At 38.1% G+C, this 20,607-nt stretch overlaps 1 protein-coding gene across 3 annotated transcripts in view; it reads left to right on the top strand.

Annotated features, from left to right (window-relative positions):
• The window catches only part of fgd5a (FYVE, RhoGEF and PH domain containing 5a), a 38,263-nt gene that overhangs the window by 5,170 nt on the left and 12,486 nt on the right, over window positions 1-20,607 (top strand). For all 3 annotated transcript variants that reach the window (XM_060857613.1, XM_060857615.1, XM_060857612.1), the window contains exons 3-7: window positions 7,963-8,080; window positions 11,232-11,290; window positions 12,243-12,273; window positions 16,341-16,492; window positions 16,860-17,016. In XM_060857613.1, coding sequence (XP_060713596.1) covers window positions 7,963-8,080; window positions 11,232-11,290; window positions 12,243-12,273; window positions 16,341-16,492; window positions 16,860-17,016 — 517 coding nt within the window. The remainder of the gene's footprint in view (window positions 1-7,962; window positions 8,081-11,231; window positions 11,291-12,242; window positions 12,274-16,340; window positions 16,493-16,859; window positions 17,017-20,607) is intronic.

The following is a 20,607-nucleotide window of genomic DNA, read 5'->3' as shown; positions in this document are numbered from 1 at the left end:
CAATAGTATAGGTGATAAACTAAGGTGGTATACTTTTCCCTACAAGCTTACAGATTCGTATAAGATCAAGGTGAGTAAGATTTAAGAATTTTCTTTACTCTGGACTCTAGACATGGCATAAAAATGGAATAGAATGGAAAAAGAATGCATTAAAATCTTGCATGACTGGTGTATTCAAGTATGTACTGTTACGTTGCTTTGTTAACAACAAATATTGTGAAGTATTTGTTGGTGAAGATTCCTTTTTTATTTCATTCAGGATAAAAAGATTTTTGAACTTTTCTTCAGTATAAAGACATTCCATTAAGGCTGTTTTTTCATCCCACACTGTCAATGATAACTAAAACGATGGCAAGTGCCAACCGAGTTTAAAATGCAAAGCAATAAAATATAAAAAACAGTTTAAATTATCTTTAGGTTTTAAGTATGTTATCGAGTTCCTCACACAAGCACAGCCTACAAATTGTCGCTGTCGGGCGGAAACCTATGTCCAAATTTTGTCAATTTCATATTTTTTCACATATCGATGCTATTGGTCAGTCCCTACGTGGGTCTGTTATTTTCCAAGTTATTAACCAATCTAAAGTCTTGAAAATAGCTTAAGCGCAAATCTCAACGTGACCGCAGACTTTATTGAACACTGCTGGCAGCAGCGACGTCTGTGTCCGTAACATTCTTGTCAATGACAGCATAATCTCGTATCTCCCTGCTCCCAAGTCATAAAGCTCCGATAAAACGTGACTTTGGGAAAATGTTGTGTTAATGTTGGTACACAACAGTATGATAGCAATATAAGGTATAATAACAACTTTAACGATACAATGTTTAATAACTCAAAAAAATACGGCGTTTTTTTAATTTCCTATAAAATAATAGTTTTGGAGATACGAGGATTTAAGGACAGTGACGATATAAATGATGGTTATGTGACCTACTAATAATCAGGCTACAAGCTCTACAACAAGCACTTTTAATCAAAACAACTAGTTTGTATTAAACAGCGAAAATCGTGGAAATATGAAAATCTTATCATGTCCAAATAGTGCCCAAGACTTAGGATTAGTACTGCATGTAAGTCTCTCAGTGGCATGTTAGCACACTATAAGTCACAGGAGAGTTCTTGTGTTGGGAATGTTGAAAGCTTTTCCTCCGAACACAATGGCAGTACCATCACAGAAATTTGGAGGAAGCGTTGGCCCAAACAATATAACAGGAAAAGGGATCAGTGCTTGGTCGGTCTGATAGCTCTGCCTTCACCTCTCTGTCTGAGACTCCTGCAAATACTCCTGCAAATGCTTGCTTGCAGGACAAATAACACTGTGTTAGATGCTCGATTGTAGGCTTGTTTCCTTGCCAGCTTTAGACCATGATATTAATGTTTCCAATATAAGTACATTTCTGTGGTAGGAGGCAGGAAATTTCTCATTATATTATAATTTTATTTGCAGTGCACCAAAGGTCAATTGGATTTTAATTCCTTTTTAATCAAATAATAGTTTTTGTTATAATCAAACTTGAGCCTGCAGTCATAAACAGCTGTGCAGATGATGTGCGAATAATGAAATTTATTACCCTTCATATAATATGCTCAGAGGCTGCAGTGGGGTTTGATTAATAACCCAAGTTAGACAACATGTATCCAGATGTGAATAAGCTGCTAGCACCTGCTTACCCAGGTTTCCAATCTGTTTGGTACATTAGAAGAGCAGCCTGCAGGTCCGGGCTCGCTGAGTTCAAGAAGATGAACTGTGCTTGCGGGAAGCCTTATCTCATTTTCTCATTTGCTGGATTTCATGGTTCTTCTGGTGCGGTAACCTCTGTGTATGCACACTGGAAGATGCCAGATAGAACCGGTGTTACAAATAGTGGGGCAAATGAAGAAACTGGATTAGAATCTGAGGTGATTTTTCACTTTTATTTCAGCCTGCATTCAGAATGACAAAGAGGGAATGAGAAAGGGTTAGCAAAAAAAAAAAAAAAAAAAGGAATGGGTTTCGTATTCGTTGGGAAGATTTTACTTAATTAATATTACTAAGGATTCATCAGTGGAGGTGAACTGATACACTTGCAGTGTCTGGTTTAACTGCACTGTGCTTGTACTGCTATTCCTTTAAGGCTGGTTCAGATCTAAGCTTTTTTTTTTACATAGTATTAGTCATAATAGTAATAACAATGCAATTTGACTCTTTGTACTGTATTATTGAACCTTTTTGGGCTTCAGGCAGTGAGAGCCATTACCCGAGCACAGAAAGGGTCAATCTCTAATTCATCTATGGCCAAATTACCCTCTATACTTTCTTTTCCTCCATATAAAAACCCTGGAGTCATCATTACACACCTCTGGTAAATGATCTCCAATGGTGACACAGACACTAACCATTTTAAATGGCCACCGGGCATCACTTTAATCTGATTTCACCAGAGGAGTGTTAGAGAAATGTGCAGAAATCATTTTCATTCTTGCCGTGTATCATTCATATTGTTTAGCACTAAAAGTAGAAAGACTCGACCCAGTAGTACAGGCAGAAAACTTTACACCTCGTTCTTTGTACACAACACTCTGGATTGCGAGTAAAGACCCTTTTTGTTCTTTTTTGGTCAACTCTTTTTGTGTTCTCTACACGTCCATATCTTGACGGAAGCCTACACAATGTTTACGTGCCACTCTGAGCATCCTGCGGAGAGCAGACCAGTGAGCCAGAGGGTCTTTTCTCCTACTGACATTATCGATTTCTTTCGTTGTGGGTCTACAATCTTGAAGTGTTTTGTGCTGACTGCGTTCAAAAAAACAGAAAGGCCCTCTTAACCATCCTTCATCTGGGGTAGATCCTTGGACACTGGAGCAGCTTCGACCTGCTTTTGTTGGCAGAGAGACGATTTTAACACCCTCTGTAAAGAGGTTGACATTGCCCCTGCTGCTGGCAGAGGCTCAGTGACAGAAGTGATCAATATCCTTAGTGCACTGGTCAATCAAAAGGTTACTCTTGTTGGGGTTTGTTAAGTACCAGTGATATGATTAACAGGCTGGGAAACCATAATGAAATGCATAAATACAATTGGTCATTTCATGGACCTTCCAACCAAATTCAGCTGCACTTGGTGCGTATGGTTAGTCAGATAAAAATCCAGTGCTTATATCAAACATCATAGGCAAATCAACTCATTTGAATTGACTAAAGACGTCCTGTGCTTTTCCTTATTTAAAGTTGCTTTTTTTTATGTCAAATACATTATGGCCTGGTTGGACCTTGGGCATTATGTGATATATCATTTGGGGTTTTGATAGTCAAAAATGGAGGAAGTTTTACTTGCATAACATTGGCCGAATATGTTGTTTTTTTTGTTTGTTTTTTACATTTTAACTTGTTTTAAATGCATGTTGGATACAGAAAGAAGTCCAGGGTGTAAATGAACACAGTATAATAGGAATGTGAATGATTGCATGTTGCGGTCTGATATTTCTCTCAGCGTCTGCAATAAATTATACTGAATTGGCAAGTTGTGATAAAACGATTATGATTTCAAAAGAAGGTTATAAGAAAAATGAAGAGAAACAGGACAATTTGATTAATGCAATGTTACAGTGCAAAAATGCAATAATACAATGCAAGCTTCTTTCTTTATTCTGTATGGTGAAAATCAGACTGCTGCAATGGTCCTGGAATTATAACTGAGTTTTGATATTAGGATGAAGAAGAAGCAAAACAAACTTTCAGACTGTTTGTTGATGATGCTATTACGTTATGTATGAGTTATTAATTTTTAATTTACATTAATTATTGGTGCGGTCCAGTCCGGTCCAGATCATTCCTGGTGCCCGAACTTTTGAGCTCATTACCAGGTGGTCCCAAGGGAGGAAACCTGTGTTTACAGGAAATGCTAGACAGGGGCGAGGAGACAGGGTCAGCGGGATGGGGTGGAGACAGGCAGCACTTGTTTCCCAGACTCCCCTGCGGCCTTGGACAACAACGCAAGGTGTGGCACAGCCAGGAAAACCGGCTCTCTGCAAAGATGTTGTTGTTGTCATGGTTCCCAACCCTACTGCATGTTTTAGGCTTTTATAACCGTAGTAGTGCAGTGAAATGACTTTTATGGTGTGTTATGTGGCTTAGTGCTGCAGCTCCTGCAGTCTACAATCTGAATAATCCTACTGTGTATGAAACTCTTTTAAAGAATATTCAACTTAAACGAGATTTCACAATATTTTGATGGTATGAATATACCATAGAACTATATCCTTTATCACACTGTGAACAACAGAGTCATGAATAACATTTTTTTTCAATCTTTATATAAAATTGTACAAAATCCAGTCATTCATCCTCAATGATTTGCATTGTAAAGTTTTTTCCTAGCAAAACCATGTTTGCTTTTAACGCTCACTAGCTACGATATAGTTCAAATCAAAGGTTTTTTTTTTTTCATTAAAAATCATTTAACAAAGTGTATTTGTTGATATAGTGAACATTTCTGTAATAAGATGTTGAGTTAATATTAATGACAGGAGTCTCCAGTGTCATGAATTTAGTGAATGTAAGTGATAATGGGAACTAACTATAGTTCTCTCAACGTTCCACAATATCAAATAAGTATAAACTATAGTTGAGGAATAAAACACTTCAGGACATGCTGTTTATTACTGTGTTTTACTTCTTATCTAATTAAGAAATATTACATTACTTTTGTGCAAATTCATTTTTATGATATTTGAATGTACAAATTTACACTATATCTAAAGTGTAATATACAAAACTACAACTAAACATAACATTGTGTGGAAACACTATTCTACCTCAAACACATGTTAGTATACTGTACTTCTCCTCATCTGATATACACCTACTCATCGTTGCCCGCCCCCTCGACATCATCTGGATTTGAATTTGAATTTCCTCTGTAATGTTTAATGAAGTCTGGTAATGAAGCCATTGCAGAGATGCTTATCTTCTGTAATAGTGCTATTGCATGGATTGGAAGATAAACGCACTGGCTGTTAGCGCTTAAAGTTGAAATCAATTGCATTACAGACTGTATTACAGGCCTTCACCGAAAGCAGACAGAAAAAAAGCGAGATGTTATAGCGTCGGAAAGCCATGCGTTCTGGCAGTAATTTAGGGCTCTAAATTTAGCTCCTGGCTGTTTTAAAGCACGGTGGTTAGGGAAGAAGCTTTCTGTGCCATAATTGCTTCGGTTTAATGATGATTTTAAGAGCGGAGGAAATGAAAAGAGATTATAGGAAGTTAATGTATATTGGAACAGGAAAATTTGTGTTTTCGGAAATGGGCGCGAATAGAAAAAAAATTAACTGGATTGAAGTGGTGTTGAGTTGAAATGACAGAGAAAGAGAGAGAGAAAGAGAGAGAGAGAGAGAGAGACTCTTGTTTCTGATTGGTGCTGAGTATAAAAAAATCCCTAAATTGGGTTTTAATGAAGTCTTTACACAAACTAGTTTATCAGAAATTTAGAATTTACTAAGGTACACTTCATCAGGCTGTGTGTGTGTGTGTGTGACCTTGTGACCTTGTGATGAGTATGAAGTGCAGCTGGGCACCTTAATGACCTTTTGTGCACAGGAGACAGGAGATGTGCCTCAGACGTACACACACAGACACACACAAACACTCTACACTCTCTGATCTGCTGACAGTCACATTATCCTTCAGCAGTGTGTTCAAAACATTAACAGAACATAATTTCCTCATACATGATGGATCTGTGTGTAAATGCGCAGTTCATGTTTCAGTGATCGAGTGTGTGAGGGTGTGTGTGAGGCGTTCCTGTATGTGTTTGTGCACAAAGTGTTCCAGTGTGCTTCCTGTATGTGTGTGGGTGTGTGTGTTTGTGTCAGAGAGAGAAGAAGAAAATCACATGACCAAGTGTATGTAAAGAAAATTAGGTTAGAACTGGATGTTATTGTGGGATTTTTGCTGTTTTAGAGCCAAGATCAGATAGATAAAAGATCAGATAGATAATTAGCTAAAGTTTCACTGTTTTGCTAAATAATTCAAGAGCTTTTTATTTATATCTCATTTTTATCTTGTTATTTAAAAACAATGTACCAGTATTTCAAGATAAGCCTTTAATTTGATTGGAAATATTATGGAAGTTATTTTTTACCTTAATATTTCATTATTTTGCTTTAACCAAAAAGAATTTTGTCTTAATATCTCATTATAATTATTATCATAGACATTATTTCTTTTTTCCCCTAATAGCTTTTTATTTGATCATAATGTGTCATTGCTTCAAAATAAGCTGCTTTTTTTTTTTTACTTAATGTTTGATTATTTCCACTTATTATTGAATTACTTCAAGATATTCTGACTTACATTTTCAGTTTTGGTCTGAACCTCATTTTGACTTAATAACATGTTTCAAGATTATTTTTAGCCTCAATTTCAAGATCTTACATCATAATTCTGGCTTCAAATCTCATTATCTAAGTTAATGACTCGTTGTTAAAAGACATGTCTAATTTATCTTCATACCGCAATATATTCGAGACATTACATCATTATTTTATCTTCATATCTAGTTATTCAACTTAAAAAATTATTAGCTCAACATATTATGTCATTACTTATTCTTAACATCTCGATATTTTGACTTTCTGGCTTATTATTTCACTCTATGTCATTATTTTCCTTCAATGTGTTGCTATTTTGACTTGTTAGTTTTATATAAGCTCATAAATAGTTAAATAAGTCATATAGTTATATATAAGAATAAAACCATTGCGGTTCCTCATGAATTCAAAAAGATCGGACCGGTCGTGAAGGGAATACTCTCGTAAGTTACTGTTGATTGGTGAAACGTTAAAATATAATAAATTTGACCTTTTTATCTATCTATCTATCTATCTATCTATCTATCTATCTATCTATCTATCTATCTATCTATCTATCTATCTATCTGTCTGTCTGTCTGTCTGTCTGTCTGTCTGTCTGTCTATCTATCTATCTATCTATCTATCTATCTATCTATCTATCTATCTATCTATCTATCTATCTAATGTTTTGTATATGAAGGTATATTAGTGATTAGGACTTTTTTAAAGCTTTTTTGCTAGTTGTGTGTGTGTGTGTGTGTGTGTGTGTTTGTGGCCACACAAGCATCTGTGTATTAATGCCATCCCTGCATATTAGTTCCTTGGGGCCACGTCTGTGCTTCAGTGCTCTAAGTGCCCTCTGCTTGCCTACTGAGCTCACTTTCACCCCCTGCCTCTTAGTGCCTTCCCAATCTGTCCCCAGCCATGCGTGTTACAACTCCAAGCCACAGAAGAGACAAAGAGAGAAAACGATTCACACCAGGAGAAGTCCAAATGAGGGGAGAGAATGGGTTTCTCCTTGGCGAAAGGATCATTTCCGCTCAGTTGGACATTGTGGTCGCTGTTTAATACTAAAATATGCTCTTCTCAGTCATTTATGTGGCGTTTCTTTCTGCTGAAAAGCAACAGAAAGGGCATTCGCATTGGTAATAAGGGTGTATCATGGCTGCACGGTGGCCTCTTGGCTCTCGGAGCAGTTGGAGTGTGAAGCGGTACGGTCGATTAGCTCAGAAAGCAGTTGGGATGTTCCCATTTTGTCACTTTCTAAAGTGCATTTAACATGTCAACCACAGGCAGCAGAGGAAACCAGCGTGGTGTGTGATTTACCAGTTTGACAGACTGGGATTAAGCCTTCGGGGTTGAAGTGGAAATAAGGATCTGTAGTCATTAGAAGTAAAAGACAAGCATTGTTTCTCTGGAATTAGTTTTAGTTTTAATTTGTGGAAATTAAAATGATTTATGTAAAAATTCTGATCATTATGACTTTTTCACCTCACAACTTTTTCCTTGCTGGTATAATACTATCACATCCAGTCAATATACATTTTTTATTAAAATCACCACCCAGAATATTACAGTGTAATTTTATGTCTCTCCTTCTGTTCTCTCTCCCTCTCTCTCACACACACACTCAGTGCGTACACAGAACCTTTCCCAGTGTGTCCTGCCCCAGCATCACACTTCACAGAGGAAGACCATGGACACACGTCTGAGGAGGAGGAAAGTTGTGCTGATCAAAGCTATGACAAACAGGTCAGATATACCAAATCAGAGAATTAAATCAGTTTTATTTTAGTTCAAAACTTAAGTCATGCTATCAATAAACAAAATTGTGGTAATTGTTAAATTGGTTTATAACCAAATGTGAAGCAAAACATAACATGAAAAGATGTACCGTTATAGGAAAACGACAAGATCGTGTGAAGCATCTTGGCAGGTTTCCTGTAACAGCATATCGCAAGGTGTTTTATTCCTCTTATACCGAAGCAAATTGGCACCAAGTGCATTATTATTTATTCATCCACCCCACATTGTATTATTTATCCATATATCAGAACATCCACGAAACAAGTTTTTTCCCTTCGCGCTTTTTTCTTCCTCTTGAAGCCAGAAAGATGCTGATTGTCGTAATACAGCTTTACCTCTGACAGTTCTGAAGCTCTGACACTGATGATCTGTCTTTCCATACAGTAAATAAAATAAAAGTCTCAGAAACTGAAAACCTCTTAAATCAAATTATGTTTTGTCTTAATGTTTAGGTGGATTGAGCTGTTACTATAGAGCAGAAACCAGAACATAGCATGTCATACATTGTTCAGTACTCTATAAGTGTTTTTAGACACTGCTTTAATAGTAAGTGTTGTTATATTTTTAGGTAATGCGTGTAATAACGTTCTGAAAATCACCAGAGATGATCCCATTAAAACTCTGCACCGAATGCTTTCCCCTGACCTGTAAAGCTGAACTCGTAATCAAATTCTCCTACGGGCTCTCGGACAAAAACAAGGAGCCTCCCTGTATAAGTGGAATTCCCTGTGTGTGCATTTTTGTCAGGTTCAGATTCATATTTCTCCTGACGGTCATTTTCCAAGCACGGAGACAGTGGCACTCCACCCGTTCCCTCTGAACACGCGGTATCAGCCCAGACCCTGGCCTTGTGACGCACGCTGCCTTGTTTTCTTCAGCTTTAAAAAGAAAAGTAAATCAAGGACTGAGAAAGCGCCAGCTCAGCCCAAGATAGCAAGATAGATCAACCTGATAGAGAACTTACGAGCTATGCTAAAATGTAGAACCGGTCATTCAAAATATGAGAAAATGTTTATAAATGATGAATTTAAGTCAAGATTAGCAACAGTGTGCAGCAATATAACAAATACTGATAGTGATATTTTCTGTATTTTTTGTGTAATGTATTAGAAAAACAAACAGTACAATGCAATTTCATCTTAAATCGTCAAGATGAAAGAGATTTGAGTTTGAAAAAGACGCTTTCGTTTGAACATAACTAAAGGAGTCTGAGGTCTAACACAGTCATTATATTATGATAAATGACACTATTGTTTGTATAAAAAAAAAATTCCCAAAGTTAGAACAGCATCAAGTCCTGACCTTTTACTTTAAGTTGGAGGCTGAGTGAAAAATCAAACAGGCGTGCAGGACCGAGTGCCAGAGCAAAACAAGTCTTGTTAGTGAGAGAACATGAAGATATTTATGACATGTTGTATCAAAAATACTTGATTCCACATTTGAGATGAATGTAAAATTAACCATGTGTGTTTTTGGGATGTTCGTTTGTATGGGTTGTGAGCACACAAACTGCTCAAATTCTGCTGATTTTCTGCCTTCAACGCTACAAAAAGACAAACCACCAAGGAATTCAGCTATAGACTATATCCAGGGAATCTTAGATATAGTGTATCCAGGGAATCTCAGGTCTAGTATATCAGGGAATCTCAGTTATACTTTATCCATGGAATCTTAGATTTACTAAATCCAGGGATTTTAAGGTCTAGTACAGTACAGTATATCCAGGGAATCTCAGATCTACTATATCCAGGGATTTTAAGGTCTAGTACAGTACAGTATATCCAGGGAATCTCAGATCTACTATATCCAGGGAATCTCAGGTCTACTATATCCAGGGAATCTCAGATCTACTATATCTAGGGAATCTCAGATCTACTATATCCAGGGAATCTCAGATCTACTATATCTAGGGAATCTCAGGTCTACTATATCCAGGGAATCTCAGGTCTAGTATATCTAGGGAATCTCAGGTCTACTATATCCAGAGAATCTCAGGTCTAGTATATCCAGGGAATCTTAGGTCTAGTGTATCCAGGGAATCTCAGATCTACTATATCTAGGGAATCTCAGGTCTACTATACAGTATCTAGGGAATCTCAGGTCTACTATATCTAGGGAATATCGGGTCTACTATATCTAGGGAATCTCAGGCCTAGTATATCCGGGGAATCTTTGGTCTAGTGTATCCAGGGAATCTCAGATATACTATATCCATGGAATCTCAATTCTAGTGTATCAGGTAAACTTAGATCTAGTGTATCAGGGAATTTCAGATATACTTTATCCAGGGAATCTCTGATTAACTGTATCCAGGCGATCTCAGGTCTAGTGTATCAGGGAATCTCATGTCTAATATATCCAGGGAATCTCAGATTTACAAAATGCAGGGATTTTAAGGACTAGTATATCCCGGGAATCTTAGATCAACTATATCCAGGGATCTACACTGTACCCAGGCAATCTCAGGTCTGAACTATATTAAGGGAATGTCAGGGGATCGACAGTATATCAGGGAATCTACAATAGCCAGAGAATGTCAGATCAAATCTATACAGTATATTGTCTAGCGTGATTATTTCAATATATTGATCTGATAGACAGGCAAGGCATAGCCTGTGTTTGTCACAGAGTTAACAGAAGCTGTTGGTTATAAAGTGAAAGCGCTACATCACTTTCGGATGTCCCCCGTCACTGTAACAAACTGCCTCGACCTCCTAAACATAGCCATTCAGCAGTGACACGCGCACGCAACCGCCTGTGATTAGCCTGCAAATCAATGGGTGCTTTGTGCTTGCCACGAGCACAGCCCTTCATCCATAATGCATCCGAGCCCGAAAGCAGTTGCGTTCGAGAAAGCTTTCACGTTTATATTGCGGCTTAATGAAACGATCCGTCTTCTTCTGACAGGGTCGGATTAAAAAAAAAATCAGATCATTGCGATTTCTCACTCTGTCTCCGTCGCACACTCTTTCCGTCTAACTTCCGATTTTGTTTCCGGCTGTTTCTTCTCTCCCACTTTCTCAGTGTTTAGCATGACATAACACTTTAAAACCCTCCTCAACACCCATCTCTCTCATTACTCTTTCATGTCTTGCAGATTGATGGCAGATCCAGAGCATACTATGTAGCCAAAGAGCTGCTGGATTCGGAGAGAGAGTAAGTGTGTGTTTGATCATTTTCGGGCCAGTGTGCAGGAGCTCAATATTCCTACATAATCTTACAGATCACATGCTAAGTCAGTCTTCCTACCTCCACTATTTGGGTTCATGTGTTTCATAGGTGTATAGAAGGTTTAATACACAATGTAGAGGATTCAGATGATACAGTCATTCTGTTTACTAAGTCATTGCCTCTTTGACAGATTGGTACTGCACAATCTCTGTAAACATGCTGAATTACAGCAATGGGTCAATCAGCATAGGAGGTAAATTGCCTGGTATAATTACAATAACATGCTCATCGACGTATAAAACATTTATCCTCCAACTTGTGTCTCCTCATAAAAGCTTTGAAATGGCCTGATTCAAATACTATAATGGGCAATTCCAGCGTTATATATGTGACATTTGAAGTCATATACTGTAGGCTTGCAAAGAGGACTATTGCTTGCATCTGTTTGTGAAGCCTCTCAGATCTCCTCCTGATGCTGTCCTAGCGCGTTACAGTGTTACATAACATTATATAAGGAATAAAACACTTCAGAATGTGCTGTTATAGTAAAATATACCACTTAAATGTGGTGCAATGCGGAGTTCCTGCTACAAACCAGATAGATTATTTACTTGTATTCTGAAGTGTTTTATTTCCAAACGTTTACAAATTTTTATTGATCATCATAATTTTTAGCCATTTATAGTTACAGTCATTCCCTCACTTGTATCTCTTTTTTTTCATGCGAAGAGTTTCCCTGAAAGAAAATATATGACCCGTACAAAGCACTGACACCAAAGACTCCTTCCATAAACCTTAAATAAACATCTCGTAAAAGAACGCTTCACTTTATCAATATCATCATCAGCGTCTCCTGATCAGAGGATAAACATTGCTGTGGTTGTGTATTGTTGAAGCTATATGTAATAAAAAATTTCTGTTTCTTTTGTGACCACAGACATGTAAGGACACTGAAACTACTTCAAGAGGTAAGATAATGAGTTTCATTTTCCTAACCTTCTTTCTTCTTTTTTTTCCCCCTGACATGCTGTAATGAGTATTTTGTGCAAAATGCTTCTGAGGCTAACTGGCATGTGCTGGGAGTTGTTCACCTTTACCACCCACTGATTTTTTAAAAAAAAAAAGCCTGTTAATTACATTAGCGCTCCAGTGCTGTTTTTGAGTGAATATGCGCTAATTTCCAATGCCACTCCGAGTCCTAGGGGGTTTATTGTCGATGTACGTTGCCTGGCTTATGAGGATAGTACACAAGGATGACTGGAGGAGTCTGTGTTAATGTGGCAGTTTAATGTGTGTACATGAATATGTTAATTGAAGCATTTATTATCTGCTGGTTTACAGGGAGCCTGGATATAAATATTTATTGTAATTGTTTCTCGTGTGAAATTTCATTTTAGAGACATGAATCACACACAAAGGATAAAGATAGCATGTGGTTGAAGTCAATCGTCAGAGTTTTTTATAGTTTGAGTGCATTATGGATGTTCTGCGTTTCAGACATTATTAAATAACAAAAGTCTAACTCATGCACTCTGTAGTGAATACTGTAGCGTGTGGAGAATTATCCAATAAATGAATGATATACTGTACACAGCGTTACAATCTCTTTACAGCCCTGTAATAAACCCATGATTCGCACATGTACTCCCCAAATGGTTCAAATCCCACTCACCATCCAGCTTCTTCTGAGACACCTGATATATGCTGCATAACAGGCAGCGTAACACAAACACAAAAAAAAGATCACACAAACTCGTGCTGCTGTGACAGACATTTTTGCGATTTTTGCTTCCTGAGGCATCAAGAATATTTTTAACACTAATTCACCCAATGGTTCACCCAAATGATTCACCCAAGTATGTTGCTGCTTCTCAGGGCAGCTCTTTTTGTTATAGTTTTGTAGAAAGACTACAGATGTTAGATTAACGGTAAATATGTGCTCAATAACATGGTAATTAAGATTAAAATACAGGTGGATTTGATATCCCTGATAAGCGCTTTATTCCGATTAAAACTAAATATCATACTACGAAGTCTATCTCTACTTGGCTGTTATGATAATCAGATAATGAGTGTATTATTAGCGAGAATGTAAACACACTCACTGAGAGGCTCCTAATTGCTTAAGCAGACATCGTAGACATCTAACACACACAGTCACACACACACACACACACTCTCTCAAGCTATATAGCTCACATTTACCAGTGTTTGTCCAGTTAGCATGACTTCCTTGCCTTAAGAACATCACCTTGAAAATGTCATTACTGGAATGACATGGTATCTACGCACATGCTTTTTGTCTGTGTGTGTGTGTGTGTGTGTTTGTATGGACATATGAGACAGAGAAGTGTGTCAGCTTGACACTTGACATAAAATTGTGTGTGTTCTTAGCTGCTACGGCTATTATTAGCTCAGCTCCTCTGACTAAAAATCTTTCGAGATCTGATCCCTGGAGCTGTATTTGTGTTTGTGAATGTCGTGATTATATAAGAAAAAACTGGGGTATTGTATAAAAGTTATAAAAGTTATATATCGAGAATAAAGGTGATGTATTTATAGCATCAGCGCATTTTACTTCATTGACCTTGGCCCAACTTTCGTGCATTGTTTTTTCCCCTCATTAATTAAACCTGCATTTGCAATTATTACAGACAGAGGGGACAAAACGAAAGAAATAATGTAATGTAGTACAATTCATCAGAGGCCACAGAGCTGATGTAAATTACCATACTTTATATTCAGCAGTATAATTGCCTCATTTGAATAAAATAGGCGCTAGTCACTACAATCGCTTATCAGTTCGCGCCTAAAGAATGCTAATGCTATACATGCAGATTGTAGGGCATTGTATTGGCCCTTTATGACCGTCATTTCCATGCATAAAGCTACTGTATTTGCATTATGTAACATGCTATGCCTTAATATTGATACGCAATAAATATTTAGACACAATTAGCGGTAATGTGATAAGATATAGATGCCATTAATCACCGAGTGTGCAGTGTATTGAATAGCAATGAGATTCAGTAAGATGAGGAGTGGAGTCACCTTGATTGTGATCTCCGATGTCAGAATTAAATCAGGGTTTTTTTTCCCAACTCTCGCCACTGGCGAACCTACTGAATATGGATTGAGTAAAAAGTTTACGTCAAACCCGAGAGCTCCTGAGAGAAGAAGAACTAACAAGTGCCTCATTAACTCTGTTACAACACCAGTCCAACTTGTGATAATGTAGAACTCACATTCTTCTAATTATATCACAGCCACTCTCCTTTGTTTTGGGGTATTTTTTTAACCGGGTTTCGTTAATTTGACACTTTTAAGCAATAATAATAAAAGACATAAAGATATATACATATAATAAAAGATATCTTAAATATAGGAGACTAATATATTATATTATATTAATATATAACATGGGGGCACGGTGGCTTAGTGGTTAGCACGTTCGCCTCACACCTCCAGGGTTGGGGGTTCGATTCCCGCCTCCGCCTTGTGTGTGTTCTCCCCGTGCCTCGGGGGTTTCCTCCGGGTACTCCGGTTTCCTCCCCTAGTCCAAAGACATGCATGGTAGGTTGATTGGCATCTCTGGAAAAATTGTCTGTAGTGTGTGATTGCGTGAGTGAATGAGAGTGTGTGTGTGCCCTGCGATGGGTTGGCACTCCGCCCAGGGTGTATCCTGCCTTGATGCCCAATGACGCCTGAGATAGGAACAGGCTCCCCGTGACCCGAGGTAGTTCGGATAAGCGGTAGAAAATGAATGAATGAATGAATGAATGAATATATAGCATAATATAGTAGCTTTTAAAGAGCTATATTTTAACAGATTGTCTGGAGTTTTTTTTTACTTTTTTCAAACTTTCTTTATTGTCCTTGTTCTATTTTAAAGTTTCTTTCTAGACAGAAGCAAAAGACACTTTAACGCTTGAAATTTCAAGTGGTAGCTCACTGGTTAAGGTGTTGGACTGTCGATCAGAAGTTTGTGAGTTTGTGAGTAAGACCCTTCCCCTCTTCTCCGTAACTGGAGAGGACTCATTTTTGTGTTATTATATGTTTAGGGTTATTTTTATTAGTAGAATAAATAAATTAAAAGATTTTAATCATATCATAGTTTATATGTATATATATATATATATATATATATATATATATATATATATATATATATATATATATATATATATATATATAAATAACCCTCACAAAAATGAGTCCTCTCCAGTTACAGAGAACACAACGTGCTTTTTTTCTCTTTGCTGTATTTTAAGATTTTCATCATCAAACCACTGACAAAGACAATGATTTCTTAGCCACTAGGAATCCCGTAAAAGTAACAGCGAGTGAATTACGAGAACACTGACAGACAAAGAGCTCAGGTATCGATACTCATTGATTAATGTTTGAAGCTCCTGTGGAATTTCAGGGACTTATCAGCTTGTGTGTGTAGGTGTGTGTAGGTGTGTATCTGTGTAAATGTTTGTGAATGCTCTTCTAAAAGTGAAACTGATGAACTGCTGAAAATGGACAGTTCAGTGCTTTTTATTATTTATTATTCTGAACATTGTCACACTTTCTTGTTTGTTAAGACATCAAGCAGCAATTTAGCACATAACTTCTGCAGCCAGATACACAAAGTAAAGTAAAAAAGAGCAAACGAAAGCCGTTTATTTTTCAGGGCGCTCTCTCAGAAGGCAATCCTTCAGTCGAGAGAGCATCTGATGGTGTTGTGAGACCAGATCTTTGTGGCAAAAAATCTTCCACACGCACATAAAGTGGTATTCTATCCTACATCTCAGAATAGCGGAGGTGGTTTATTCTCTATCAAACCTGATATGCTGTTATTCCATATCACTTTTTTGGGGCTGGAGGTGTAGCTACTGTAATATTTTGTTTCATATTATCTGTTTTTTTTTTCTTCTCGAGAAAGACTAACCTCCTACTTGTCTCTGTTCTACTACTTTATAATTTCTTTTTCTACTTTATAATTTCTTATAAAAAACTGTATATTCTGTATTGTAATCCTACTCTGTAGGATTTCAGATCAGCGGCGGAGGAGGCAGTAGGACAAGACGGCGGGTCCGCGGTGGAGGAGGGGACGTTGGAAGAGATTCTCAACACCCTGCCTCAAGCCTACCAGCTCCACACACACATCCTTACACAACTGGATGCACGCATACAGCAGTGGTGAGAACCGACAGTATACACATCAGTATACACGACTGATGCTCTTCACCTCTATAAAGCACAACGTTTTATTACGGGTGTGAAAAATGTGAACTGTAAAATGATTAAGTACAAAGACATCTCAGGCATAAGACATCACCTAGAAAACCACCAATTAAAAAGAAGCAAAGCCACTCATTATGAGTCCCTGCCAGCTTCTGTTTTCTAAATGTGTGTCACTACGCTCCATCAGGTTAGTCCTTATACACCTTCCTGTGAAAGAGAAGATTTATCTACCACTAAAGGTTCCATCATTAAGACAGGACGTGTCCTTGAATACTCTCAGCGCCTGCTCCAAAGACATCTAACGTTTCTCATTCTTTTTCAGGGAGGAGAGCCCGACGATGGTGGACGTCTTTTTGGGGCACCGTGAGGAGTTTGGGATTTTCGTGACCTACATTGGCGGTTATGACCGCAGCATGGCTCTGCTGGAGGAGACCTGTAGACAGAGCAAAGCCTTTGCTGATGTCGTCAAACGCTTTGAGGTTAGAACTGGGTGGGATATCAGTGTAGTCCTGCTGTGTGCACCTAAACCTCTGGTATCAATCTTTTAGAAAAAGACTTATGAACACATTCGTCCCATGTTATAATGCATTCATATGGTAACGTCTAATGCACTGCAATAAAAAATTATATCTATCTATCTTTATGATGCCTCATGAATGCACATTCACATGATATGAATGCGTTCACAAAGATAATGTTACTCTTTAGTCATAATGCATTATAGCATTAATATCTTATAACCCCTGTCATAAGCCTGTGTACCTGCTCATAAATAGCCATAGGTTCATGCATAAGGCATTATAATGCATGAATGTACAGCTTCATTACAACCTTGTATAATAGATATAGCATGCTAAGATGCAATGTGGAGTATGTAATACATAATAGATCATTATGACAAGTCGTTATTCATACATACTCAAGTGGAAGTGTTTACAGTATAAAGTGCCCGTGTCTGCGTACGATCTTCATACACACATCATAGGACATTCGGTGCATTCACTGACCACACGTCTGAGCGGAGAATAGAATCACCAATGACAAGAGGCCAACTGTCCCGGCTCATTAATATTCATGAGCATCTGTATTCAGCAGTTCTTGAAAGCGAAGGGGGGGTTTTCTGGACAGCTTAATCAATCTATAGCTGTGACAGAGAGACAGTGATGAATGGTGAAATAAGCCACTGTTCTGAGCAGCTGATGGTGTCCGAGATTGTTTAACGGGATCTAATCTATGAGCACTTTCAAATTACTGAGACTTTATAGCTGCTTACAACAGTATCGGTGACGAATTACAGCAGCATCAGCAGTATGCGAGGTGCAAAGTAATGTAGTGTTTATACCAAAGTGAAATATTATTTACGGCAGCGAGTTTCATGAAAATACATCAAATATTGGAAGCACAGCATCTGTATTCATCTTCTGTGCTGTAAATCAATAACATTTTCAATATGTACAGGTGTGTATTAGAGCAAAATGAGATTTTGTTAGTAGTGGTGTGTGATAAGAAAATCTGAAAATGCAATTCTGTGATTAATAATGTTATTTCTTCTTCTTCAAAAAAAAAAAATACCAGGACCGAGAACTTTGTAGACGCACTGATTCTTGTATAGAGCAACTATAATGGATTATAGAAGGAAAATATAATAATACAAACATTAACTAAGAACAAAATTAAAGACATTTTTGACAAAATGAGGTCAGAAAATATTGTTTGTAATGAAAATCGCTAGAAAATTACAGACGACTTCATCCAGAGTGACTCACATAATCTCATTTCACACAACTCAGCAATTGAGGGTCAAGGGCCTTGCTCAGGGGCCCAGCAGCAACAGCTTGGAGGACTTGTGATTTGTACTCACAACCTTTTGATGAATGGTCCAACACCTTAAACACTAATCTACTACTTCCCCACAAAGAGAGAGAGTTGAACCATGGACCATGCACACCAAAACCCACAGAGCTAACCGATACACCACATAAGGATAAATTACCATTATGACCATTAAGTTGGTGATCAGACATTCAAGAAACTTTCACAAACTTGAAAAAACTTTGACAATTAGGTTTTTCTTGACGACTTTAAAGCAAGCCTCACTTCAAGGTGAGTTCACATTAAATGAATTAATTATCAATAACAATATGAAAATTTAAGGGGGGCACGGCCCTGCGATGGGTTGGCACTCCGTCCAGGGTGTATCCTGCCTTGATGCCCAATGACGCCTGAGATAGGCACAGGCTCCCCGTGACCCGAGGTAGTTCGGATAAGAGGTAGAAGATGAATGAATGAATGAATGAAAGGGGGGCACGGTGGCTTAGTGGTTAGCACGTTCGCCTCACACCTCCAGGGTTGGGGGTTCGATTCCTGCCACCGTCTTGTATGTGTGGAGTTTGCATGTTCTCCCCGTGCCTCGGGGGTTTCCTCCGGGTACTCCGGTTTCCTCCCCGGTCCAAAGACATGCATGGTAGGTTGATTGACATCTCTGGAAAATTGTCCCTAGTGTGTGATTGTGTGAGTGAATGAGAGTGTGTGTGTGCCCTGCGATGGGTTGGCACTCCGTCCAGGGTGTATCCTGCCTTGATGCTCGATAACGCCTGAGATAGGCACAGGCTCCCCGTGACCCGAGGTAGTTCGGATAAGCGGTAGAAAATGAGTGAATGAATGAATATGAAAATTTAGCTTGGCACTGACCATGTTTGTTATCAGGGACTATACACACCTTCACTCACTTATACACACACACACACACACACACTATTGACAATCCCCAAGAGAAGAACTGCTTTTTCAGCACACAGACATCAATAGCTCTGCTGTGCTAGCCTCAGAAGGTCAGTGCTCTTTAAATGAACATCCGCACAGCTCTCTTCTTCTCTCTGCTCTCAATTACCTCGAACTGATCCTCCATTGATTCCTTCACTTCACCGATCACAGCCGATTTGCTCCTTTACTTGTTGCCAGTTGACAAAGTTGCACTGATCGTTGTTTAAGCCATAAGTCTGAGCCTGAAACAAATGTTATCACTTATAACAAAACTTCACAGATGGAATTCTGGACTCTTTTCAGTGAATTTGTTCAATTGCATGATGAATATGATGTGGTTCATCCAGAGCTCTGACTTCATATTAACTGTTTTCTAAAGTTTGCAGTTGTGAACTGATTCCTGATCAGTGCATGACACTGACTTATTGAATACTGATTCATGACTGTAAAGTGAATCATTTGCAATTGAACAATATTTACAACTCATAAGGATTCATATAGGAATCAGTGTTGTCTAACACTATAAAAAGTATCTCATGTATGGAGTTCCCCCAGTTTGTGGAGGATGAATCACTTTCAGTGCATGTGGAAGAGGATTTACTCCCAAACAGTCTCTTTATTTAGGACTTATAATTTTAATATGTCAGTCAGATGACAACAGAAGGCCAAAAATAATAGGAAATAAAAACTTGGACAAACTATGAGTGAAATATGGGTCCCCTGTGACACAATCATTAAAGACAAATCAATACTTTTAAGAGCACTGAAATGATTTGAAAGCATTCAGAGCATGGATACAACAAGTGCTTCACCAAAACGATGATTATCTTCCACTTACTATTTATTTGTCCCACGCAACAGCAATTTGCTAACGATTACAATTTTACGTACTAAAGAACAACAGATTGTACTACTAGCAGTATGGGATATGGGATAAGTTTATATATAACAAGGTTATTACAGTATGTTAATTTACTATTGGTGCTTGGTGTGTGTGTGTGTGTGTGTGTTTCAGCCCTTTAAATCATACAGGTGGAAAAATGTTAGAAAAAGACACAGCGAGTCTGTTACACACATCCAGGCAATGAGGCAGACAAAAGCTAATTAGTAAAGCAGCCTCCTTTGAATTAAATCATCTCCGGGAGCAGACGCTGCCTCAGCCCGTACTGCCACGGTGATTTGTGTAGCTTATCTGCACGCTTGCATTGGCCACTGTCGCTCTAAATGGCTGGCACTTTTCCAGTGCAGCTCAAGGGTGCTAAATATCAGCCCTTACTCACACACACATACACACACACACAGGGAAA

The sequence above is a fragment of the Tachysurus vachellii genome, chromosome 22 (genome assembly GCF_030014155.1).
Source record: "Tachysurus vachellii isolate PV-2020 chromosome 22, HZAU_Pvac_v1, whole genome shotgun sequence".
Taxonomy (NCBI): Eukaryota; Metazoa; Chordata; class Actinopteri; order Siluriformes; family Bagridae; genus Tachysurus; species Tachysurus vachellii.
Note: the sequence above shows the minus strand (reverse complement) of the source record. Positions and strands in the feature narration are given on the sequence as shown.